The following is a 25,557-nucleotide window of genomic DNA, read 5'->3' as shown; positions in this document are numbered from 1 at the left end:
TATAGCAAAGTGGCAGGCTACAAAATTAACACACAAAAATCAATGGCCTTTTTATACACTAATAATAATAGGGAAGAAATGGACATTAAGAGAACAATCTCATTCACATTAGTGCCACACAAACTCAAATATCTTGGAGTCAACCTGACTAAAGATGTGAAGGATTTATACAAAGAAAACTATAAAACACTGCTCCAAGAAATAAGAGAGGACATGCGGAAATGGAAACACATACCCTGCTCATGGATTGGCAGGATCAACATCATTAAAATGACAATAATTCGGGGCCCGGAGAGATAGCACAGCGGTGTTTGCCTTGCAAGCAGCCGATCCAGGACCAAAGGTGGTTGGTTCAAATCCCAGTGTCCCATATGGTCCCCTGTGTCTGCCAGGAGCTATTTCTGAGCAGACAGCCAGGAGTAACCCCTGAGCAATACTGGTGTGGCCCAAAAACCAAAAAACAAACAAACAAACAAAATGACAATAATTCCAAAAGCATTGTACAGATTTAATGCAATTCCTCTAAAGATACCCATGACATTCTTCAAAGAAGTGGATCAAACACTTCTGAAATTCATTTGGAACAATAAACAACCTCGAATAGCTAAAGCACTCCTTGGGAAAAGGAATATGGAAGGCATTACTTTTCCCAATTTTAAGCTGTATTACAAAGCAATAGTTATCAAAGCAGCATGGTATTGGAATAAAGACAGACCCTCAGATCAGTGGAATAGGCTTGAGTACTCAGAGAATGTTCCTCAGACACATAACCACCTAGTTTTTGATAAAGGAGCAAGAAATCCTAAATGGGACAAGGAAAGCCTATTCAACAAGTGGTGTTGGCACAATTGGTTAACCACTTGCAAAAAAGTGATCTCAGACCCTCAGCTAACACTATGTACAAAGGGAAAATCCAAATGGATTAAAGACTTTGATATCAGATCTGAAACTATAAGGTATATAGAACAACATGTAGGTGAAACACTCCAGGACATTGAGACTAAAGGCATCTTTAAGGAGGAGACAGCACTCTCCAAACAAGTGGAAGCAGAGATAAACAGATTGGACTATATTAAGCTGAGAAGCTTCTGCATCTCAAAGGAAATAGTGCCCAGAATACAAAGGCCACCCACTGAATGGGAGAAATTATTCACCCAACAGATAAAGGACTAATATCCAAAATTTACAAGGTACTGACAGAGCTATACAAGAAAAAAATATCTAACCCCATCAAAAAATGGGGAGAAGAAATGAACAGACACTTTGAAAAATAAGAAAGGCAAATAGCCAAAAGGCACATGAAAAGATGCTCAACATCACTAATCATCAGGGAGAAGCAAATCAAAACTACTATGAGGTACCACCTCACACCACTGAGATTGGCACACATCACTAAAAAGGAAAACAAGCAGTGCTGGCGGGGATGTGGAGACAAAGGAACTCTTTTTCACTTCTGGTGGGAATGCCATCTAGTACAACCTTTATGGAAAGCGATATGGAGATTCTTTCACAAACTGGAAATTGAGCTTCCATACGATCCAGCTATACTACTCCTAGGAATATACCTGAGGAACACAAAAATACAATACAAAAATCCCTTCCTTACACCTATATTCATTGCAGCACTATTTACAATAACCAGACTCTGGAAACGACCAAGATGCCCTTCAACAGATGAGTGGCTAAAGAAACAGTGGTACATATAGACAATGGAATACTATGCAGCCATCAGGAGAGATGAAGTCATGAAATTTTCCTATACATGGATGTACATGGAATCTATTATGCTGAGTGAAGTAAGTCAGAGGGAGAGAGAAAGATGCAGAATGGTTTCACTCATCTATGGGTTTTAAGAAAAATGAAAGACATTTTTAACAGCATCTCAGAGACAAGAGAGATGAGGGCTGGTAGGTGCAGCTCATGACATGAAGCTCATCACATAGAGTGAAGAGTGCAGTTGGAGAGATGACTACACTGAAAACTATCATAACAATGTGAATGAATGAGGGAAGTAGAAAGCCTGTCTTGAGTACAGGTGTGGGGGGGTGGGAAGGAGGGTGATCTGGGAAATTGGTGGTGGGAATGTTGCACTGGTGAAGGGGGGTGTTCTTTACATGACTGTAATCATACAACTATAATCATATTTGTAATCACGGTGTTTAAATAAAGATAATTATTTTAAAAAATTGCATCACTATGTTGGTAGAGACAACCACACCCATCAGTGCTCAAGCGCTATTCCTGGGAACCACAGCACTGCCAAGATCTGAACTGGTGGGGTCCATGGGATGTGAGGCAAGTGTTATAACCCCAGTATCTCTTCAGCTCCAAATTTGTTTTGTTTTGGGTGATGTTTGGGGTTCACTGAGGCAATTCTGGGGTACGATGAAGATCATATGACTTGCCTGGGCCAGCCACAAGCAAGGCAAGGACCAAATTTTGTAATTACCATTTTTATTGAGGTACCAAGATTTATAATCACTTTTTTAAACATTATCCATTAGATAAAAGTTGTACAATGTAGATGGATACACTACACAGACCAAACTAGGACACTTACATCATACATTTTTTAAATTAGATAAGTTAGGGATGAAGCAATAGCACAGAGATAAGGCATTTTGCCTTGCATGCGGCCCAATACAGGTCTGACCCCAGTTCAAATCCCAGCATCCTATATGGTCCCAAGCCTGCCAGGAGTGACTTCTGAGCACAAAGCCAGGAGTAACCCCTGAGCGTCACTAGGTGTGACCCAAAAACAAGCAAACAAAAAAAATTAAATAAGTTAATTTTCTTAGGTTACATAATTAAACTTACATAAAAATTTATACCTTTTTCTCCCCTACTTCTAAGGGTGAGCTGTGCTCATCTCCACAAAGCCCACTTTCAAAGCTAATACTCAACCTAGGATGAGCCAGAAAGGCAGATTTCAGGGAAGTCATCTTTCCAGAAGTTGTGCTCTGCCACACAGCCAATTCTCCAAATACTGCAATTCCCCACAGAAGCTCATTTGCTAGTCTTGTAGAGTCAGGGACAGGTGACTGGATTCAGTCACTTCCAGGATCATTTCATGTCTTGTTAAAATGCTAGGGACAAGAGGACAGAGATAAAGTATAGCAGGTAGGGTGCTTGCCTTGTATGTGGCTGACCAGGGTTTAATCCCTGGCACCCCATATGGTTTCCCATTCCCCATCAGGAGTGATTCCTGAAAAGAGCCAAATAAAAAAACAAACACACACAAGAAAAAGAAAAGATAATAGGGACAAAGGGGAGCAGCCTGGTTCCTATTCATAAGAAAATTACCAGGAACAGCTAACTCAAGAACCCATTATCAATTTTCAAGTTTCACTTCGTTTAAGCCTGACTCTAGTCCTCTGGCAATCTAATCAAACTTCTGTGTGATCCAGGTGACTCAGAGCAGATATTAAGACCTCCCACGAAGTCAACTCAAATAAATCAGCCACACTAGCCCTGGAAAAGACAGAGCAATGGCAATGGCATGAACGTCAGAAGTGGCCTCTCCTCTGAAATAAATGAGAGATTGTTAAAATAAAGTAGCCTACCATCATAACCGACCACCAAACTCATGGTCAGGCCTGGTTAAGTTATTTTATCATCTGAAAGCCATGGAGTCAAAATTTGATCTTTTTTTTTTTGGGGGGGGGTCACACCCGGCAGCACTAAGGGGTTACTCCCGGCTCTATGCTCAGAAACGGCTCCTGGCAGGCTCAGGGGACCATATGGGATGCCGGGATTCGAATCACCGACCTTCTGCATGAAAGGCAAACACCTTACCTCCATGCTATCTCTCTGGCCCCAGAATTTGATAATTTTTAAGCTGCATACAATTCTAATAGTCTGCACTACATGCTGTCTTCAAGATTTTGGTGGTCCTTTATTTAAAAAAATATATTCTTAGAAAAAAATTGTCTTTGAGCCACATACAGTTGTACTCAGGGATCTTTCCTGGTGGTGCTTGAAGAACCGTTTTTGGTACCAAGAATCAAGGGTTAGACACATGCAAGGCAATAGCCCTACCTACAGTATTGTAGATACATTCTCAAGTATGACTTAGGAACAGAAGTTAGAAAGTAAAGAGAGAACAGAGTGGTAGTACAGAGGTTAAGATGCTTGCCTTGCATGTGGCATAGCCAACCCAAATTTGATCCCCAGCACCCCATATAGTCTTTTGAGCAGAGTCAGGAGTAAGCCCTAAGCTGAGCATAGCCAAGTGTGACCCAAAAACAAACAAAAAATAAACTATTATTATGCATTTTTCAACTGTAGTTTTAGATAAAAATTAGCGGTAGCTCATTGTTTCCTATTAGTGAACTGTGTTTTGCAGTGGCTGTCAAGAATGTATTTGTGGGGGCCGGGAAGGTGGTGCTAGAGGTAAGGTGTCTGCCTTGCAAGCACTAGCATAGGACAGACCGTGGTTCGATCCCCCAGCGTCCCATATGGTTCCCCCAAGCCAGGGGCGATATCTGAGCGCATAACCAGGAGTAACCCCTGAGCGTCAAATGGATGTGGCCCCAAAACCAAAAAAAAAGAATGTATTTGTGGAATTATTTTAGTAACACTTCAAAATATGCAGTTGTTTTTAAAGACTATTTGGACACTTTTATCTGCAGATATTAAAAAATAAAAAGAATCCCCTATAGCCTTGTGCCACCTAATTTTGATTTTTTCCCCATGCTCTGGAATTTTAATTTAGGGTCACCCCAGCAGTGCTCAGGGGCTACTTAATCTCAGCTGTGTTTGGGAGACAATGCAATATAACAAATTGAAGGGGCCGGAGAAATAGCATGGAGGTAGGGCATTTATTTGCCTTGCGTGCAGAAGGACGATGGTTCAAATCCTGGCATCCCATACGGTCCCCTGAGCCTGCCAGGAGTGATTTCTGAGTATGGAGCCAGGAATAACCCCTGAGTGCTACTGGGTGTGACTCAAAAAAAAAAAAAAAAAAAATATATATATATATATATATATATAAAACAAATTGAAGAGCAGACTCATAATGCAAGACCACATTTTTTTAATATGAATATAGATCTTACTTAAATAATGCAGACTTCATTCATATTTTAGGTACTAAGGTTTACAATATTTTTAATAATAAAAGTTTCATGCTTAAAATGTTCTAACTTTGCATCTTCCACCAAAGTGTTAGCCCCCCAATTACCCTTTCAAATATTCTCCCATCAGAGTAAATTAGGCCAGGTTTTTTGTTTTTTTTTATTGAAACAATTGTGATCAACAGAATCCTTCATAGTTGAATTTGAGACACACAATGAGTCACGCCCCTTCTCACCACTTGTTGTTGTTTTTTAATGAAACACACACTTGAACAAATGAATTGGGTATTCTACTATCATTTTCTATAATTTAGGAATATATAGAAATGCTCTGGCTTTTGAATGTTTTTCTTTTAGAGAAAACATAATTTTTAAGTCAACTTTTTTTTTTTTAAGTCAACTTTTTATTTTTTAATTAATAAAGAATTGGGCCGGAGAAATAGCATGGAGATAGGGTGTTTGCCTTACATGCAGAAGGACAGCGGTTGGAATCCCGGCATCCCATATAGTCCCATGAACCTGCCAGGTGCGATTTCTGAGCATAGAGCCAGAAGTAACCCTGGAGTGCTGCCGGGTGTGACCCAAAAACCAAAAATAATGATAATAATAAATTAATAAAGAATTGAACTGATTTGAACAGAAAAGAATTTCACTTTAAAATCAAACACAATAAAGATGGTCAGCTATGGCAAGTGACCATGGCAATACCATTTAATAAGAGGACTTCTGTTTACAAATAGGTTTCACCATGGCCCAACCCTACCTCAAATCACTATCATTTAACTGTCTTGGCACTTATCATCCAAGTAAATTTGCTGATGAATAGCAAAATTACAAAATGAACCCAAGGCCAGTGAATCAAGATTCACAACATCCCCCAGGAATGTAGGTCAAGGTAGGGATTGCAGCTGGCCAGAGTAACCCTGGCCCAAATTTCATTTGGAACTTCGCTACAATGAAGAGAGCAAGTCACTGCTCTGACAGGTAAAAATTAAAAATAATTACAAAATAAAAGAGTGATTATTACCAGACACCATGAAGTTACTAGTTCCTGAAAGTATGATGAGAAAGGATCAAGTCTGCAGAGAAACTATTGATCTTTCTTATATGCTCACAAATGAAGCTCTACTAAAGAAGGTAAAACATCACTAAATTTTTCTTAGGAATCAGTTTAGGGCTGGAGTAATCAAGTGTGGTTATCTTTTCATTTTGCTTTCGTCAGAAAATTTAAAAAACACACACACATCCAAACATTGAGGGCAGGAGTGATAACATAGCAGGTAGAGCATTTGCCTTGCACACGGTTCAATCCCAGGCATTGGATAAGGTCCCCTGGGCCTGCCAGTAGTAATTTCTTTTTTTTTTTTTTTTTTTTTTTTTTTGTGGTTTTTGGGTCACACCCGGCAGTGCTCAGGGGTTATTCCTGGCTCTGTGCTCAGAAATTGCTCCTGGCAGGCACGGGGGACCATATGGGACGCCGGGATTCGAACTGATGACCTTCTGCATGAAAGGCAAACGCCTTACCTCCATGCTATCTCTCCGGCCCCCAGTAGTAATTTCTGAGTGCAGATCGAGGAATAATACCTGACCACCACCAGGTATAGCCCCAAAACCAAACAAACAAATAAAAAAAGACATTTAACCATTCAATAAGAGGCCCAGAGAGCCAGTACAGCAGGAAGGGCACTTGCCAAATTCAATATTCAGTATCCTGAGCAGTGTCAGGTATAGCCCCAAACCAACCCCTCCAAAAATTCAAAACATAAATAATTCAATAAGGACATGGGGTTAATGCAATTCATGAAGTACCTCCAAAGCAACTACCTAACTTCCCTCAGGAGAAACTACACATCATCCACAAATCTCATCTACAAAGTCTGGCCAAGGTGGGACAATCAACACACAGCACAAGGCCTTCCAGAGCTCGCTTCTCCTCAGCACGAGGCCTGAAATGTCTCTGCCCTCTGGTGAGCTGTCCTATTTTAACAGATGATTCAACTGGTCCTGTAGATCCAACGACTGTTCAACACTAGAAGTTAGAACAGAGCAAAATTTTGGCATGAGCTAAAAAGACATCTCTTTGTATCAACTATTTGTACTTTAATACTAATTATTATGCAGCTGTGTCAAAACTTATAGTGGTCCATGAGGTTCCCAGGGATGCTTCAATTGTGAAGAAAAAGATTTGTAGGACCCAAAGATAGCCTGGAAGTATGGCAGTTGCCTTGCATGTGTGAGGTCCTGGACTCAATCCCAGCTCAACAAGGAAAAGAAAAGATTATAAAGCTAATGAGTATAAATTAACTTAAAAGGATAGATTTAATGTATTGGGGAAAAAAACTATAAAAAAAAAAAAGGAGCCAGGGAAATAGTACAGGGGTAAGGCGCTTGCCTTCCATGGCCAATACCAGCTCGATGTCCAGCACTAAATATAGTTCCCTCCCCAATAGCCAGGAATGATCCGAGTATAGTCAAGGCTAAGGCACAGCTGGGTGTGGCCCAGAACCAAACTAAACCCAAAACAAGAGAATGTAGTGATTCTAGTAATTTATTTTAAAGTATTACCAGTTAAAAAGGTTTCTATTTGATCTCAATTACCTATCCCAGGTTATGAGTTGATTTAAAGGTTGATTTATGAGTAAATTTAAGATCCACCAGAAAGAAATCAATAAAAGTTTTGTTCTAATCTTAAATCAAGGAGTATAATTCCCACCCCTCTAGACTGCTTTGCTGGGCTCCTTTCTCTCCTACCTTTGGGGTTACTTACTTTTTCTGAATAGCTTCTTGCCTAAATCAGAAAAAGAAAAAAGAAACTCAAACACAAACAATCAAAACACAATCAAACAAAATTCAGTGAATTAGCAAAAGCCATTCACAGTCACCTATATAGAGGAGGAACAAACTTCCCTCTGTCACATTCTGTATTTTTGTCAATCTTACCCTGAGACTTGCTATTGAATCTCTGTTCAGTATCTAAGTGGGGGGCTGTTAAAAAGATGGCATCTGGGGCCAGAGATAGCACAGTGGTAGGGCATTTGCCTTGCAAGCAGCCAATCCAGGATGGATGGTGGTTCGAATCCCGGAATCCCCTGTGCCTGCCAGGAGCGATGTCTGCACACAGTCAGGAGTAACCCCTGAGAGTGACTGGGTGTGACCCCAAAAAAAGCCAAAAAAAAAAAAAAAAAAGATGGCATCTATCCTGAACTGTAATAATGCTTTATCAGTGTAAGGGATGTGGCCCAACAAATATAGGCATGGCTCAAAGTCAGTTCGGGCTCGGGGAGTCAACGAATGCATACCAATAGGTATTTGCCTGAAATGAGCCTTTTACTTATTGCATTATTCTGCTGGGCCTGTCCTAAATAGGCCTTGGCTTTGAGCGGGTTTCAGGTCTTTCCCTGTGAGATGCCTCAAGAGGGCAAAGATCCACTGAAATACAGCCTAGTTCTAGAGCCTGCCTCCTACCCAGTACTCTGGGCAGTCTCAGGCATCTTTGAGGCAACAATCAGGTGTGTTCCAGAGCTACTATTGGTACAGAGGTGACTTCTGGCCTGGCTCAGGGGAAACAGAAGTCTGGTGAGCAATCCCAAGGCTCTTATGCACAAATTAGGCACTCTAGCTCTTAGAGCCATCCCCACCTCTCTTAGGAATATTAGGGAACTCATCCCTAACCTACTCTGCCAGGTTCCCTGGGAAATGAAGCTGAAGCAAGCAACAGCCCTGGGGAAGAGGATTTTCACACAAGGACGCACTGCAGAGAACATACTCACTGGTACTGAAGATGTGTGGTGATTATGGCCATTTTCCTTAAGCTCTATATTAAAAAATGTAGAGAACAAGCAGTGAAACAGAACAGTCCTCCTTCCCATAGCTATGTAAATTCTGCATATTTTAGAAAACCCAAAGGACAAAGGAAATTTGGTCTTACATCTTCCGAGTGCAAGATGGCGTCTTCCTGGAGCACCATGTTCCGAGCTGCCTGACCCAGCAGCTGGAAGACAAAAACTGAAGGGTGATTATCAAAGTCTCCAGTGTTGCTAATCCTCCCAATACAGACATTACCCACTTCCCTCCAACACAAAACAGCAGGGGATGGTTTCCTGTGCACGCATCCAGGATCCATTTCAGTGTCATGATGGCAGTTTTAGTTTGCCTGGGGCCAGAGAAATAGCATCGTGTTTGCCTTGCATGCAGAAGGTCAGTGGTTCAAATCCCAGCATCCCATATGGTCCCCTGAGCCTGCCAGGAGCGATTTCTGAGCATAGAGCCAGGAGTAACCCCTGAGCACTGCCGGGTGTGACCCAAAAACCAAAAATAAAAAACAACAACAACAAAAAAAAACCTTCTTTTTTTAGTTTGTCCCCAGGCCACTGCCCAAGTTCCAGAGCTGCTGTACATGTGGCATGACTATTCATCGGGGCCCAGGGAAGACGGCAAAACACCTTGGCCATACATACTGAGTGCCAGCTGATCTTGGCTCTTTCCAAACAAATCTGAGATTGGAGGTGTTTTGAGAAGACTGATGGAGTAAGTATTAGGGTAGAAACAGGAGGAGACCAAGATTGGACAGATGGCTCAAAGAGCTAAGGTGTATGCTTTTGGGAGAACTGGGTTTGATCCCTATCACTGAAAGGTCCCATAATTTGTTTTTTTTTTTTTTTGGGGGGGGGGGTTTGGGGTCATACCCAGAAGTGGTACTCAGGGGTTACTCTTGGCTCTGCACTCAGAAATTGCTCCTGGCAGGCGCAGGGACATATGCCGGGAATCAAACTCGGGTCCATCCTGGGCTAGCCACATGCAAGGCATATGCCCTACCACTGTACTATCACTCCGGACCCTGAAAGGTCCTCTGAGTATCACCCAGAGTGGCCTCCATCTCTACCAAGCACTAATCCTACAGCACTGAGCCTATAGTACCCCTAGCACTATCAGTGGCCCAAAAATTAAGAAGTAAATTAAAAAGAAATGGAATAAGAGACAAAGTTAAAGAAGCCTGGGAAGCAGCTTGAGGTTGAGCATAGGAAAGTATCCTGAAGGAGAACCAGAGGAGGCTTGGGAGACAAATGAGAGCATATTTATTGCAGGATGGGAAGTGAGGAAGGCTTGGAGACATACCTGGTGGTACAGGAAACCATGTTGTTTAATCCCCAGATCAAACCTAAATCACCACATGCAAAATATGTGCTCAGCATTTTGGGGTCTCTCTCCAACCCACTGAGGCAAATTTCAATGAGTTCACTGATGGTGGTCACCAGGCTCTCATTCACCCAGGACACTTTTGGGGCAGGGTATTAGACTTAGCACAGAGGCAAAAAGAAATTAACAGGGGCCAGATCAATAGTACAGTGGGTTGGACACACACTTGCCTTTCACATGGACAACCATGTTCAATTCTTTGCATCTCATATGGTTTACCCAAGCACTACCAAGAGTAATGCTTGAATACAGAGGCAGAAGTAAGCCCTGAGCACTCCAGGTGTGGCCTAAAAACTATCAAGCAAATAAACAAAAAAAAACAGCCCAAGGGGCCAGAGATTTTTTTTCTTTTTGGGCCACACCTGGTGGTGCCCAGAGATTACTCCTGGCTCTGTGTTCAGAAATCTCTCCTGGCAGGCACAGGGGACCATATGGGATGCCGAGATTCGAACCACTATTGGTCCTGGATCAACCACTTGCAAGGCAAACGCCCTACCACTGTGCTATCTCTCCAACCCAGGGCCAGAGATTTATAGTGGGTAGAACACTTACCTTATACATGGCAGACTTGAGTTTAATTCTCAGCACCCCATATGGTCCCCCTATCCCTACTAGGAGTGATCCCTGAACTCAGAGAAAGCCCTAAGCATAGACAGGTTCTCTTCCAGACCCCCCAAAAAAGTTATAAGAGGCTTTAAAATCTACAAGTTGGGCTTTAGAGTCTTTGTGACTATAGGAAAGTGACTATTCCATTTTTGGTTTAACTTTTTTTGGGGGTGGGGGGCACACCCGGCGGTGCTCAGGGGTTACTCCTGGCTGTCTTCTCAGAAATAGCTCCTGGCAGGCACAGGGACCATATGGGACACCAGGATTCGAACCAACCACCTTTGGTCCTGGATCGGCTGCTTGCAAGGCAAACGCCACTGTGCTATCTCTCCGGGCCCTGGTTTAACTTTTAATTCAAAGTTTTAATGTGCCACGCTTCTGGCAGATGTGAGCTACTATTAAGTGTACCTCACCAACCTTTCACCATTCTCTTGGGTCAGAGATTCCTGATGAAAAAGGGAGTTGTTCGGGCCCTGGGAGTGGGCGGAGGAGGGAAACCCCTCCCCTATGTATATTGGACCCCCTGTTTTGTTTGCTAGTAATACTATTTTTCAAAACTTTCACGACAAATATACTTTTTAAAGCATTATCCAAAAATGTTCCTGATCCTAGACTGTTCCTAGGAATAGAATCAGGATGCCCAAGATCTTGATAAAACACTCAAATTGACCTTTATTGTCTAGTCTTTTATGTATTGCCTCTCCCCTCACCCCTGTGTCTCTCCTACCTCCTCATACCCAAACTCTGAACCGTTATCTTCCCCTTATTCAACCCTCCTTATCCTCAGTTCCTAATTGGGTAGACACCAAGACTGACCTTCTGCCCCAACACCACCATCCAGCTCCTCATTGAAAGATACCCTCTCAGGCCCGGAGAGATAGCACAGCGCGTTTGCCTTGCAAGTAGCCGATCCAGGACCAAAGGTGGTTGGTTCAAATCCCGGTGTCCCATATGGTCCCCCGTGCCTGCCAGGAGCTATTTCTGAGCAGACAGCCAGGAGTAACCCCTGAGCAATGCCGGGTGTGGCCAAAACAAAACAAAACAAAACAAAACAAAAAAAAAGAATTCAGCTTTAATTCACTTTCAACAGTCTCCTTATGAGATTGTTGGTCCCCCGTGCCTGCCAGGAGCTATTTCTGAGCAGACAGCCAGGAGTAACCCCTGAGCGGCGCCAGGTGTGGCCCAAAAACCAAAATAAAAAAAAAAAAAAAAAAGAAAAAGAAAAAGAAAAACTCCATGGCAGAGAAAGACATTCCAGAAGCTGGAGCATATGCCTGGCATGTACAAATCCTGGATCATCAGTACCATTGGGGAGGCCACCTTCCCCCTCAAAAGAAGTAATTCCAGCAGGATGTGTGCTGGAACACTGTATAACTGAAATTCGACTACAAAGTACAACAATTTTTTTTTTTTTTTGGTTTTTGGGCCACACCCGGCGGTGCTCAGGGGTTACTCCTGACTTTGTGCTCAGAAATCACTCCTGGCAGACTTGGGGATCATATGGGATGTGTGGAGAGCGAACCTGGGTCCATCTTGGGTCAGCTGTGTGCAAGGCAAACGACCTACCACTGTGCTATCGCTCCAGCCCCAACTATCAACAACTTTTAACTCTGTATCTCAGGGTGATTTAATAAAAAAATTTTTTTCTTTTTTTAAAGAGAAAAGAACCCAACCTGGGGCATCCACATGCAAAGCACATAACCAGGCCTTGGTGCCATCAGCCCCAGTACTCAGACCAAATTTTACAGGTGGACCAAAGGTGCTGCTCCACTTAAAAGAAACAACCCGGGGACCGGAGATATAGCATGGAGGTAAGGCATTGCATGTAATTTCATATTACAGCTCTGACTTATTACAATTCTTCTAATTTCCTTTTTTTTTTTTTTTGGTTTTTGGGTCACACCTGGCAGCACTCAGGGGTTACTCCTGGCTCTGCTCAGAAATCACTCCTAGTAGGCTCGGGGGACCATATGGGGTACCGGGATTCGAACCGATGACCTTCTGCATGAGAGGCAAACGCCTTACCTCCATGCTATCTCTCCAGCCCCTAATTTCCTTTTCTTGTTCCTACCATTTTAGTCATGCCCAGGTTCTCTAGGAATCTGTCCTTGGCTCCTTGCATGCAGAAGGTCAATGGTTCGAATCCCAGCATCCCATATGGTTCCCTGAACCTGCCAGGAGCAATTTCTGAGCATAGAGCCAGGAGTAACCACCGAGCACTGCCAGGTGTGACCCAAAAACCAAAAAAAAAAGAAAAGGAAAAAAAAGGAAGGAAGGAAGGAAGGAAGGAAGGAAGGAAGGAAGGAAGGAAGGAAGGAAGGAAGGAAGGAAGAAAGGAAGGACCCCAAAAATCCCCACTTTAAAGAAATGAAAATTAAACATTATATGGGCCCGGAGACATAGCACAGTGGTGTTTGCCTTGCAAGCAGCCGATCCAGGACCAAAGGTGGTTGGTTCGAATCCCAGTGTCCCATATGGTCCCCCATGCCTGCCAGGAGCTATTTCTGAGCAGACAGCCAGGAGTAACCCCTGAGCACCGCCGGGTGTGACCAAAAAAAAAAATTAAACATTATAAATGATAAGCTATGTGCAAGATTGGTTTTGGTTTAAGCCTTTGTTTTGTTTTATTTTATTTCAAGGTCACACCCCATGGTGCTTGGGATCACTCACAGAAGAACTTGGGAGAATAATATGGTGCCCACAATAGAACCTGGAATACCTCATGCAAAACATATATTCAGCCCCAAGAGCTATTTCCCCAGCCTGCATGGCTGATTTTTTCTAAAAAAAAAAAAAAAAAAAGAAAGAAAAAAATGAACAAATAAAACATGCTTTTGTTTCTCTTGGGTAAAAATCTAGGAATGGGACGGCAGAGTCAGATACAAGCCAATCACCTGTCAATGAATACAGACAGGTATAAAAAAAAAAAGTAAAAGTCTTTGCACAACCTAAGTATTAGTTTCTGTGTGAAAATGTAGGCGAACAATGACTAGTTTTTGTTTCTTTAATTATGAGAGAGGAAAATACCCAAAATACCTCATTAAAATAGATTCTGTCATTGGATAATAAAGGAATAGTCAGGAGAAAAGAAAAAAAAACTTCTAAGAAACAGAATGGTCAAGATTGTGACTAGAAAGGCAATGAAGAAAAGAATTAATCCATAGCTCAAAGGAATGGATCTCAGACTTTGTATGAAAAGATCTTTTCTCACAGCACCTCCTCCTTGCTACTTCCCGAGAATTAGATCTCTAAACACGAATAACTGCGGCCCCAAAAGTTTACGAAATGTGGAACCTTAAAGGAATGCAGCATTTGAGGGACAAGAACAGGCGTCCGTTCTTTTGGTAATCTCTGCCTTTTTGAATTGTTTTTGGGCCACAGCCAGCGGTACTCAGGGTACCATTTGGAGAGCCGGGCCAAATGCCTTTACCGCAGCACTGTCGGTCCAGCCCAAGATCTCGACTTTTATCAAGGTTTTTTTTTTTAAGGAAACTAGACAATACAATTTTATTAGTATCGGCGACGTTTGAAAAATATGGAACGCTTCACGAATTTGCGTGTTAATCACCGATTCCCAGCACTTTCCCATCCCACCAACCTCCCAAAACTACACAACCCAGAATGCAACGCGCGACATTTTGCGATCAGGTTTTACAGCCTACAATTCCCAGGATGCAACAGGAGGCCCTTCCCACGGCCCTGCAAGCCCTGCAGGAGCCCAAATATGGGGGCTGGGAGAGGCCGCGCCCAGCTCACCTCAGAGCTCCGCGAGCCCTTCAGCACTTGTTTCGTGAGCGCTATCACGTCAGTACCACAAGTGTTCACCTTTTCCGTCAGCAGTCCCTTCACGGACTGACCAAATCGCGCTTGCGAGTCTGGCGTCCCAGTCGCCATCGCCTCGGCCTCCGGATTAACTACGGCGAGTCTCCGAGGCCAAAAGAACAGCCAGGCGGAAGGAAGCGGTAGTTTCGCGTTTTTTTCCCCTTGCCGTGGGAAAGGAGATGACGTATGCGCATAGCAGACTTTGGCCTTGGCTAACTAGAATTCGCTCCATAGACTCAGTTGCTATCCTGAGGGAAACGGAGTCCGGACAAACATCGCTGGAGAGGTTAAAGGGCAATTTTAGGAATTCCGCGACTGAGCGTTAGTAGGCTTGGAATAGAGTCCCAGTTGTGCCATTTGTGTGATGGCAAATTTACCTGTCTTTTATTTCTCCCCTGTTAAATAGAAGCAATAGCATGAAAATATACAAAGGGTTAATGGGATTACTCAAGATCATTCCGTTCAGCTTTGATGAGCTGTCAGGATTGAACCCAACACATGTGGGCACACTAGGAATAAAATACAACGAGAGTTATTGTGCAGGCATAAGGCAGGTGTTTTTGGTTGATTTGTTTTTTTATTTCCTTTTTGTGTGTATGAGGTTAATTTTGGTTTGGGGGCAAACCCGGAGGTGCTCAGGGCTTACATCTGGTTCTGCAATCAGGGATTACTCCTGGCAAGAATTAAGGGACCATATAGGATACTGTGAATGGAACCTTACCATTGGCAAGCACCTTACCTACTGTAGCTCCTCTTCATTTTCTCTTTTTTTTTATATTGAATGACCATGAGATACAGAATTAAGTAATTGCTGATGGTTGAGTTTTAGTCATACAATGTCACAACATCCATTTTTTCATGAGTGTTCATTTCCCGCCACCAAACCACCAGTGTCCCAGTGTCCCATTTGGTGCTCCCCACTATGTCTACCTCTTATAACAGACGCTGTTCTCTCTCTCTCTCTCCCTCTCCCTTCCTCTCCCCGCTCTTTAAGGCGCTATGGTCTGCAATATTGTTACTGAAAGGGTACCATGCATATCACTTTACCTCCTTTCAGCACTCAGTTCTCATCCAGGGTGATCATTTTCAACTATCATTGTCATAATGGTCCCTTCTCTGCCCTAATTAAACTCCCCCTTCCTTGTCTTGCTGTTGTCAACCTAAATTCGATCCCTAGTACAGCATATGGTTCCCTGAACACCACTAGAATCCCTGAGCACAGAGCCCTGAACACAGCCTAATATTGCCCTCCCCAAAAATAAAAACTGTAAAGAAAAGAGCAAGGAATAAGCCTTGAGCACCACTAGGTGTGACCCTAAAACCCAAAAATGAATTTTTTTTTAATTTTTGGGCCACACTCAACAGTGCTCAGAGGTTACTACTGGCTCTATGCACAAAAATTGCTCCTGGCAGGCTCGGGGGACCATATGGGATGTTGGGGATCGAACCAGGTCCATCCAGGGTCGGCTGCATGCAAGGCAAACATCCTACCGCTGTGCTATCTCTCTGTCCCCCCAAAATGAAATTTTGAGGGTTGGAGAAATAATACAATGGTAAAGCTTATTTGCCTTGCATTCTCTCTGCTCAGTTTCCATGCCCCAGCAATCTATTTGGTCCCAGAACCTTCATGGCTCACTTCTGAGTACAGACCTTGAAATAGTCCCTGAGCACTACTGAGGGTGGCCCAAACCCCTCCACCTGCCAAAAATAATTGAAAATATGTTTTGGAGGGGTCCACCTACTCTAGCAGCCCGGGGGGTGATGGTAGGGTATATGGGTTGTAGAAAGGGAACTGGAATCAGGGGAGGACATAGTTGGTGATGGGTATTCCCCTGATTCAATGTTAATATGTACCTAAAATACTACTGTGAAAGATATGTAAGCCATTATGGAAAAATATTTGTGTTTTTAATCAGAAACTTTCTTTGACTTAAATGTATTATTATTATATCAATTATATTATATGTTATGTTACTATAAAAAAAAAAGAAAATATGTTTTGGTTTTTATTGGAAAATCCCATTGACAAAATGTTGGGATCTCCCTCTGAGCTCAAAGAGTTGTTCCTAGGGGTGTTTAGAAAACCATGGGTGGGGAGCCGGAGAGATAGCATGGAGGTAAGGCGTTTGCCTTTCATGCAGAAGGTCATCGGTTCGAATCCCGGCGTCCCATATGGTCCCCCGTGCCTGCCAGGAGCAATTTCTGAGCATGGAGCCAGGAGTAACCCCTGAGCACTGCCGGGTGTGACCCAAAAACCACAAAAAAAAAAAAGAAAAAGAAAACCATGGGTGGATCCAGAACCTCCTTCTTGCAAAACAGCTACTCCTACCCATAGAACTTTTATCCCATCCCTGAAAACACTTTGCTGCCAGAAGCTACTGTCTTCAGGGTATAAAGTTGGTGTCAGGCCTCTCCACCATTGCCAATGAAGATTCAGGGCCAGGTATTCAAAAGGGAGAAAGAAGCCATTTAGTGTAGGTCTATCTGAGAATTTATTCTCCAGTAGCCTGGTATCCTGGCACAAGTAGAGTCTGAAAGGTTAAAAGCAGAAACTCAGGGTAAAATTTGATGAGTGGAGGAGATAATGAAGGACATAGTCAGTGAAGAAGCCCTCTATTTCCAAATTCTCTGCAGGTCAAAAGCAGCACCTGTTAGAGGCTGAATATTGGTTAAAAAAAAAAAAAAACTTGGGTTGTTGTTTTGATTTGATTTTTGGATTTTTTTTTTTGTAAATTAAAACCTTGAGGGGGTAAGATAAGTTGAGACACTGTCAATGGAGAGGAGCCAAGGACAGATTCCTAGAGAACCTTGACATGCCTAAGATGGTAGGAGCAAGAAAAGGAAATTAGAAGAATTGCAATAAGTCAAAGCTGTAATATGAGATTTATTTTATGTTACCGGAGACCAAGTAGATAAAAATAATATATAATGCCAGGAGAGGTTGCTTGTTTTTGCAATAGGTAGGAGTTGGGTCATCCCTAGTGGGGTTCAGAACTATTTCAAGTTCTGTGTGTGAACCTGGTAGTATCTTCGGCCTTGGTGCCAAAGATTCAAACAGGCTGCCAACAGTGTTGCAAGGCAAGTGCCTTACCTCTTCCCTATCTCCCCAGCCCACCTACAGGAGGTTTTGGGTTTTATTTTATTTATTTTTGTTTGTTTGTTTGTGGGCCACAAAACTACTTAAGGGTTACTTCTGGCTCTGAGCTCAGAAATCACTCCTTGCAGGCTCAGAGGACTATATAGATGCCAAGAATCAAACCCAGGTCTGCCGCATGTAAGATAAATGCCCTACCAGCTGTGTTATTGCTCCAGCCCTTGTTTTTGAATTTTCACTCCTGGTTCTGTGTAGACTAAAAGCAGCCCTTATGATGGCTTTGGATGGTGGATGGAGGCCTTTGTTCTTAGGCCCTGGGCACGTGGCTCCATCCCCCACTAATCAGCAGATCTGGGTCCAGGAAAGCGAAGGGTATTGAACTCACTTACAGGCAGGTTTCCAAAGAGATAACATCTTCATTTAGCCCTAGCCATCAGATGCGGCTACTAACCATTTACGAATGCCATTCTTAGCTAGCCCTACATCTTACTTCTTTCATCCATGTTACCTCCAACCTCCATCCTGGCAAAAGACCAAAACGGACCTTTTCCCTCGGCCCAAAGGCCTTATCTAACCTTCCCAAAACCACTCCCAGGAATGGGCGGGGGTCTTGCAGATAAAGATAACATAATATCTGCTTCCCAAGACCCCTCCCAGAAATGGGCGAGTCTCAGGTAGATACACCTAAATCCAGGGTGGAGTCACATCTTGGTATAATGTTTTACTGTGTATATTTTAATGTATTTAGCCTGTTTTTTTAAAATGGATGTTCTGTAATTATGCTTTTGTGCTTGTGTGTAGGAAAGGTTAATAGGAACAGAAAGTTCCCCCCAAAATAGTTTAAAAGTATAGGAATATGAAAGTTCCAGGATAGTGCTTGGTAAAATAGCATTAAGAAAATTTTTAGGGCCCGGAGAGATAGCACAGCGGTGTTTGCCCTGCAAGCAGCCGATCCAGGACCAAAGGTGGTTGGTTCGAATCCCGGTGTCCCATATGGTCCCCCGTGCCTGCCAGGAGCTATTTCTGAGCAGACAGCCAGGAGTAGCCCCTGAGCACCGCCGGGTGTGGCCCAAAAAAAAAAAAAAAAGAAAATTTTAAGGTCCCGGAGAGATAGCACAGCGGCATTTGCCTTGTAAGCCAGGACCAAAGGTGGTTGATTCGAATCCCTGTGTCCCATATGGTCCCCCGTGCCTGCCAGGAGCTATTTCTGAGCAGATAGCCAGGAGTAACCCCTGAGCAATGCCAGGTGTGACCCAAAAACCAAAAAAAAAAAAAAAATTAGATCATCTGGGGCCTGAGAGATAGCATGGAGGTAAGGCATTTGCCTTGCATTCAAAATGACTGTGGTTCGAATCCCAGCATCCCATATGGTCCCCCTGTGCCTGCCAGGAGTGATTTCTGAGGACAGAGCCAGGAGTAACCCCAGAGGGCTGCCAGGTGTGACCCCCCCCAAAAAAAAGAACATTTTATTCTCCCAAATAACCTCATTTCTTTATATTTTGCAATTCATGCTCCCACTTTCCTAGAGATAATTCAAAGAAGTTCTCTAATGTGATCACACCAAAACTGCCACAGCTAGCTTTGAAAAATCTGCAAGCTGGAGCTGCTGCAATAGCACAGTTTGTCGGACCCTAGCCTTGCAGTGGTGGACCCAGGTTTGACTCCACACACACACACACCCGAGCATCCCATATGATTCCCCAAGTAACACCAGGAGTAATTCCTGAATGCAGAGGCAAGAGTAACCCATGAGCATCACTGGGTGTGGGCCAAAAACAAAGGAAGGAAGGAGGAAGGGAGGGAAAAGAAAGAGAAAAGAAAAAACTACAAGCAGGAATAAAGAGTCAGGAGGCAGGAGCAATAGCACAACAAGTAGGGCATTTGCCTTGCACATGGCTGATCAGGGTTAGATCACTATCATTCCATATGATCCCCCATACCCACCAGGAGTGATTCCTGAATGCAGAGCCAGGAGTAACCCCTGAGCAACTTTGGGCATAGCCCCAAAACAAACAAAAGTAATAAAAGAAAGAAAAAATATAAATAGTAGGGAAGGTTATATTTAAAAAACTACAACAACAAAACAAAACTGAGACCAGAGTGACATGACAATGGATAGGGTGCTTGATTTACATATGGGCTGACCCAGATTAGATTTTTGCACCCCATATGGTTCCCTGACCCTACTCCCTGAGTGACCCCTAAGCGAAGAGCCAGGAGTAAGTCCTGAGTATCACAGGGGGTGGACCTAAAATCAAAACAAAAAAATACTTGAGCAGAGGGAGGGAAGGAAAAAGAGACAAAGAAGCAATGCGGCAAGGACAAAGAGGCAAGGGGATTCAGGTACAACAGTGGTGTTTGGAATGATAGAGCTAAATATCACAACAGAATCAAGACCCTGAAATCATGAGACCCAGACTTTAACAACTGAACATAAGAGGGTGTCTGGCAGGCTAAGGAAGGGGCACTAGATGGGAAAGGGAATCTTGGGACATTGGTGGAGGAAAGTTGATACTGGTGGTAAGATCAGTGCTGGAGGGGCTGGAGAGATAGCATGGAGGTGAGGTGTTTGTCTTGCTTGCAGAAGGATGGTGATTCCAATCCCCGAGCCTGCCAGGAGCGATTTCTAAGCATAAAGCCAGGAGGAACACCTGAGTGCTGCTGAGTGTGACCCAAAAACAAACAAACAAAAACAAAAAAAAAAAAAGATCAGTACTGGAACATTCTATGTCTAAAACCAAACTATGAAGGACTTTATAAATCACAATGTTTAATAATATTAATTTTCAAAAATCAATAGAAGCTCTGAGCAGCAGAATAATGGCAGCTGAGGAAAAGAACCAGGCACTCCAAGATGAGATTGGGAAAACTGCTAGCAAACAACAGAAGTTGTTTGTTTGCAAAGATGCAAGTTTGGAAAGAAATTAATAGCATACCAGAGAAGTAGGAAATGAGTTCAAGGGGATCTATATAAGATTCAATGGGAAATATCTGAACCCAGCCAGCTCCATAGACTTACTCTATTCTCAAAAGAGATATAAACCAAGTCATGAAAAATCATGGATACACACAGCTAAAAGCTGGCAATCCTAAGAGGAAAGGGTGGGACAAGCCCCTGTCCCGCTTGAAGCCATGCCTGCTGAATCCAACACCCATTAACAACGCTTTGCCTATGCCCCTACCTCATTACTTCTTGTCCTATTTTACTGTATTACCTCAGCAGCAGTCCAGTACCAACCATAAAAGAGATCCGCCCCTTTAAGAAAGACCTTACTCAACTATTATTGGCTGGCTAGATCTATTTAAAAAAATAGGGGCCGGGTAGGTGGCGCTGGAGGTAAGGTGTCTGCCTTGCAAGCGCTAGCCAAGGAAGGACCGCGGTTCGATCCCCCGGCGTCCCATATGGTCCCCCCAAGCCAGGGGCGATTTCTGAGCGCATAGCCAGGAGTAACCCCTGAGCGTCAAATGGGTGTGGCCCAAAAACCAAAAAAAAAAAAAAAATAAATAAATAAATATTTAAAAAAATACCCACGTAAGGGCCGGAGAGATAGCACGGAGGTAAGGCGTTTGCCTTTCATGCAGAAGGTCATTGGTTCGAATCCTGGCGTCCCATATGATCCCTAGAGCCTGCCAGGAGCGATTTTTCTGAGCGTGGAGCCAGAAATCAAAAACCCCTAAGCACGGCCGAGTGTGACCCAAAAACCAAAACCAAAAACAAACAAACAAACAAAAACACGCCCAGTGAGGCTCAGTTGGTATGGAAAGTCAGTGGCAGTTTGAAGAGGCAGTTGGAGCAGCAATCTGACTGAACTATTTCCACTCCTGGCTACCACTTTTCTTCCTGATGTTGTCAGACCTTTGGCTGTTTCTTTCTAAACTGCTATCCTTTACCTTGGATCCCTTATCCTTGTACCTTGTCCTCATTCTGACCTTACCCTTGTCCCAAACCCAACTCTCTCTCCCTTTTTCTCCCTTCCTCACCTAGGTGTTTGCATAAGGTCCCTGAATTCTCTATTTCAAAAAGGCTTGATGCTTGGCCTCCAACAAATTGTAAGCCCTCGCGGACTTTGGCAGTTGGCCTACTGAACAGTTAGGGTTCAACAGCAGTTGAACAGTTCAACAGCAGTTGACGACCCAGTTGGACATTGAAACAGGTACCATATTTTCTGGCATATAAGACGACTTTTGAAAGGAATAAAAGTCAACCGAAAATCGGGGGGCATTTTATACGCCGAGTATATCCCGGAAAATGTTTCTATATGCCGCTAAGCGAAAATCGCCTGGAAATTGCCCCGAAACGAATTTTCCAACTCAATCCTGCACCAATCACTGCAAGGCTGCTTGGACCGCCTCTCTGACTCAGTCCAAGCAGGCTTTTATGCATGCAAATTATACAGTTCTGTACCCGAATCGACACTGTCAAAAGCCTGCTCAGATTGGCCAGAGTCAGAGAGGAAGTCTATTACAGTATAACCTTTGAACCTTTGCTTGTTGTGAGTGGCTCACTGTGGTACAAACAGTTGCAGCACAGGAACGTTCTGTCTTACACAGCAAATATAGGCCTAAACCTATGTTTTAACTATAAAATTATGGGGTCGTCTTATATGCCAGAAAATATGGTATGTTTGTCTGGCTATTATACTTGATTTTCCATTAGGTTTGGGCAATGATACCATCTTGTATTAAGGTCCTGATCCCACTGTGGATTTTTGGTCTCTTGGATTTTAGGCAATATAGAGCTGAAGGCAATAATGACCTATTTGATCATAATAACAATGATATGCTGCAATATATATATATATATGTATATATATATATGTATCCAGTTTATGTTGAAGAAAAATAACAGGATGATAACTAATTTAATGTAAAGCATCAGGCCCAGAGAGATAGCACAGCGGTGTTTGCCCTGCAAGCAGCCGATCCAGGACCAAAGGTGGTTGGTTCGAATCCTGGTGTCCCATATGGTCCCCCGTGCCTGCCAGGAGCTATTTCTGAGCAGACAGCCAAGAGTAACCCCTGAGCAACGCTGGGTGTGGCCTAAAACACACACACACACAAAAAAATCAATCCTTCAACCTCTCTCAAGCCCACTCCACTGGTAAGGAGACCAAATCAAAAATGATAGCCAATGCCACTCTTTCAGCACACTCCATTCCAAAACCTAGAACAAAAATGCCTCCTCCTGTACCCATAAAATCAAATTAGGTGAGAAATGCAAGAAAGGGAAATTCTGCTAAACTAATACGAGAGCAAGGGAGAGGAATTTTCCTAGAGAAACTAGGGCACAGTCTCAGATTAAAACAAAGCCAAAAACTGTAATCAATATGAATAATGATAGCCCAAACAGACCCACAACTCCCAGGTCTGATGGTAATAATAGTACCACAGAGGATGAGCCCATAAGTACATATTCAGAATCTAAATCAGAAGGATATACCTTCCCAATAAGATCAAAGTTAGAGCTAGGCCTCGTGAACTGCCCTCCTATCAGGAATTAAATCACTCGAGGGCCAGAGTAATAGAACAGCAGTAGAACATTTGCCTTTTATGTGGCCAACACAGGACGGACCCGGTTCGAATACTGGCATCCCATATGGTCCCCCGAGCCTGCTAGGAGCAACTTCTAAGCTCAGAGCCAGAAGTAATCCCTGAGCACTGCTGGGTGTGATCCAAAAACCGAAAAAAAATTTTTTTAATTCCCTAAGCAGCTTCAAAAAAGCTTGCGCAGCCTCTGGGCATACAGCTCCATATTGCACCAAATACCTGTCAGACTGGAGCAAGAAGAACGCGCTTTGGACCCCACAAGACTTTCAGACCGTGTCCAAAGTAGCCCGAGTCTATCGCAATACTTATGGTAGATGTGGTTCAGTGATGAGGCAAAAGCTAAGCTTTGGAATCAGGGAAAATCAGGCAGGAGGCTGACCAGGATAAGAATAACTTAAATATGCTTTTAGGAGAAGGAAAATATAAAAAAAATCAAGACAGCAAGGGCCGGAAAGATAGCATAGCAGTAGGGCATTTGCCTTGCACACAGCCAATCCAGGACAGACAGTAGTTCAAATCTTGGCATCCCATATGGTCCCCCTGTGCCTGCCAGGAGCTAATTCTGAGTGCAGAGCCAGAAGTAACCCCTGAGCGCCGCCTTGTATGACCCAAAAAGAAAAAGAAAAAAGAAAGAAAGAAACGAAGAAAGAAAGAAAGCAGGCTACTCTACTCTGCACTATCTTGATGTACATTAGAGAAATAGCTTTAAGTGTGTGGGAGAGAATAGACGCAAACTCTGAATTCAAGGGCATTTTTACCAAATTTATCAAGAGCAAGCTGTCCAAAGCAGTACAGAGGCAGGTGAAGAGAAAACAGGTTCAGGATCGTTTAATCAAATAACTCGCATTAGAGAATGCAAACGAGTTTTACCAGTCTTTACTGAGGCCAATAAGAAAAAGAAAAGATGTGATGGGATTCCTCAAGGCTTGCTGGAACATTGGTTCTATTTCCCACCAGCACAAGTAAATGCCTTTGAGACTTATTTGGTCTAAAAACAGGCTAAGAGACCAGGATACCAATACAAATATTTTAGAGCCCTACCTAACCGTACATTCTCAAGACCTTGCTCTAAATGTGGTAGATGCAACTACTGGGCAAGAGACCACCAATCTGCCTGGAACATAAACAAAGGACACCCAGACCTCTCAAACCTGGGATAGAAGTTTCAAACATTATAGGAAGGAATGAAGAGCCCTCCTTAGACCCACCCTCTGGAGACCACCACCCAGACCAGGAGAGTTAATGTGGAGAGTCAGTTGGAGCAGCAATCTGACCAAGCTATTTTTCCTCCCGGCTACAGCCTTTTTCCCTGACTTCAACAGACCTTTGGCTGTATCTTGGACTGCTTATCCTTTACTTTATATACCTGTTCCTTTTTCCTGGCTCTCAATCTGACTTTACCCTGGTCCCAAACCCAGTTCTCTCTCTCTTTCTTCCTCTCGCTGCCTAAGAGTTTGTCAGAAGGCCCCTGGCTTCTCTATTAAAAAAGGCTTAAAGTATCTTGTCAGAATCGTGCCTTCTTGGCCTCAGACAAACCAAAGGCCTCTGTGGACTCTGGCAACCACTCCTCTACAACTCTCTGCAGAGACATCAATCTGACCAAAATCCAAGTATACCAGTATTTGGCCTGATATCAACACTTTTTGGAGTGAGTGCAGGCACCCTCCCCAACCCTTCCTACCCATCCCACCTCCGCCTTCTCAATCTTCTGGAAGATTTCACAGCCCAAAACATGCCCCACAAAAGACCACAGTAGTAGCAATAGTGCTTTGTATTCTTGGACCTATAATTCAACTCCTGGACAATTTCATTTTTGTTTAATGTGGCCATCCCCAGAGGAACACACCAATTTAGGTGCCAATGTGTAGCTGAGGTAATTTATTGTTCAGAAACAAATGAAGTAACAGAATGATCATCTTGCAACAAGAACTTACTAAGCCTTCTGACAATGATTTAATGACCTTATTGGAGATACAATACTTTTCACAAATGTGCTTGTTGCTTTACTTCTTTCTTTCCTCTTAATTCCATTTTTTTTCTATTTTTTCAATTAATTTTGCTCTCACTTATCTGGAAACAAATATCAACTATATATGTGCTTTTGTATGTTTTTTGGTTTTTGGGTCACACCCGGTGGCGCTCAGAAATTACTTCTGGCTCTGCGCTCAGAAGTCACTCATTGGACCCAGAGAGATAGCACAGCGCGTTTGCCTTGCA

General features: G+C 43.2%; 2 protein-coding genes across 2 annotated transcripts in view; both read right to left on the bottom strand.

Annotated features, from left to right (window-relative positions):
- The window catches only part of AS3MT (arsenite methyltransferase), a 29,851-nt gene extending 26,263 nt beyond the window's left edge, over positions 1-3,588 (bottom strand). Inside the window, exon 1 of the mRNA XM_049790418.1 lies at positions 3,564-3,588. Coding sequence (XP_049646375.1) covers positions 3,564-3,588 — 25 coding nt within the window. The remainder of the gene's footprint in view (positions 1-3,563) is intronic.
- A 3,039-nt stretch (positions 3,589-6,627) lies between these two features.
- Positions 6,628-14,773, bottom strand: BORCS7 (BLOC-1 related complex subunit 7). Its single transcript, XM_049764375.1, has 5 exons — positions 14,634-14,773; positions 9,004-9,066; positions 8,846-8,889; positions 7,843-7,863; positions 6,628-7,104 (listed from the first exon to the last, which is right to left on the bottom strand). The coding sequence occupies exons 1-5, from the start codon at positions 14,769-14,771 to the stop codon at positions 7,053-7,055; spliced, it is 318 nt and encodes a 105-aa protein (XP_049620332.1). The 5' UTR covers positions 14,772-14,773; the 3' UTR covers positions 6,628-7,052.
- Between the last annotated feature and the right edge of the window lie 10,784 nt (positions 14,774-25,557).

The sequence above is a fragment of the Suncus etruscus genome, chromosome 17 (genome assembly GCF_024139225.1).
Source record: "Suncus etruscus isolate mSunEtr1 chromosome 17, mSunEtr1.pri.cur, whole genome shotgun sequence".
Classification (NCBI taxonomy): Eukaryota; Metazoa; Chordata; class Mammalia; order Eulipotyphla; family Soricidae; genus Suncus; species Suncus etruscus.
Note: the sequence above shows the minus strand (reverse complement) of the source record. Positions and strands in the feature narration are given on the sequence as shown.

What these genes read in the sequence shown, in the direction of transcription:
- BORCS7 (XM_049764375.1), bottom strand. Translation starts at nt 14,771, where the DNA reads ATGGCGACTGGGACGCCAGACTCGCAAGCGCGATTTGGTCAGTCCGTG. An exon ending in AGGGCTCGCGGAGCTCTGAG is followed by an intron (nt 9,067 to 14,633) that starts GTGAGCTGGGCG and finishes TTTGTCTTCCAG; the next exon opens with CTGCTGGGTCAGGCAGCTCG. An exon ending in CAAGAAGCTATTCAGAAAAA is followed by an intron (nt 7,105 to 7,842) that starts GTAAGTAACCCC and finishes TCTAACTTCTAG; the next exon opens with TGTTGAACAGTCGTTGGATC.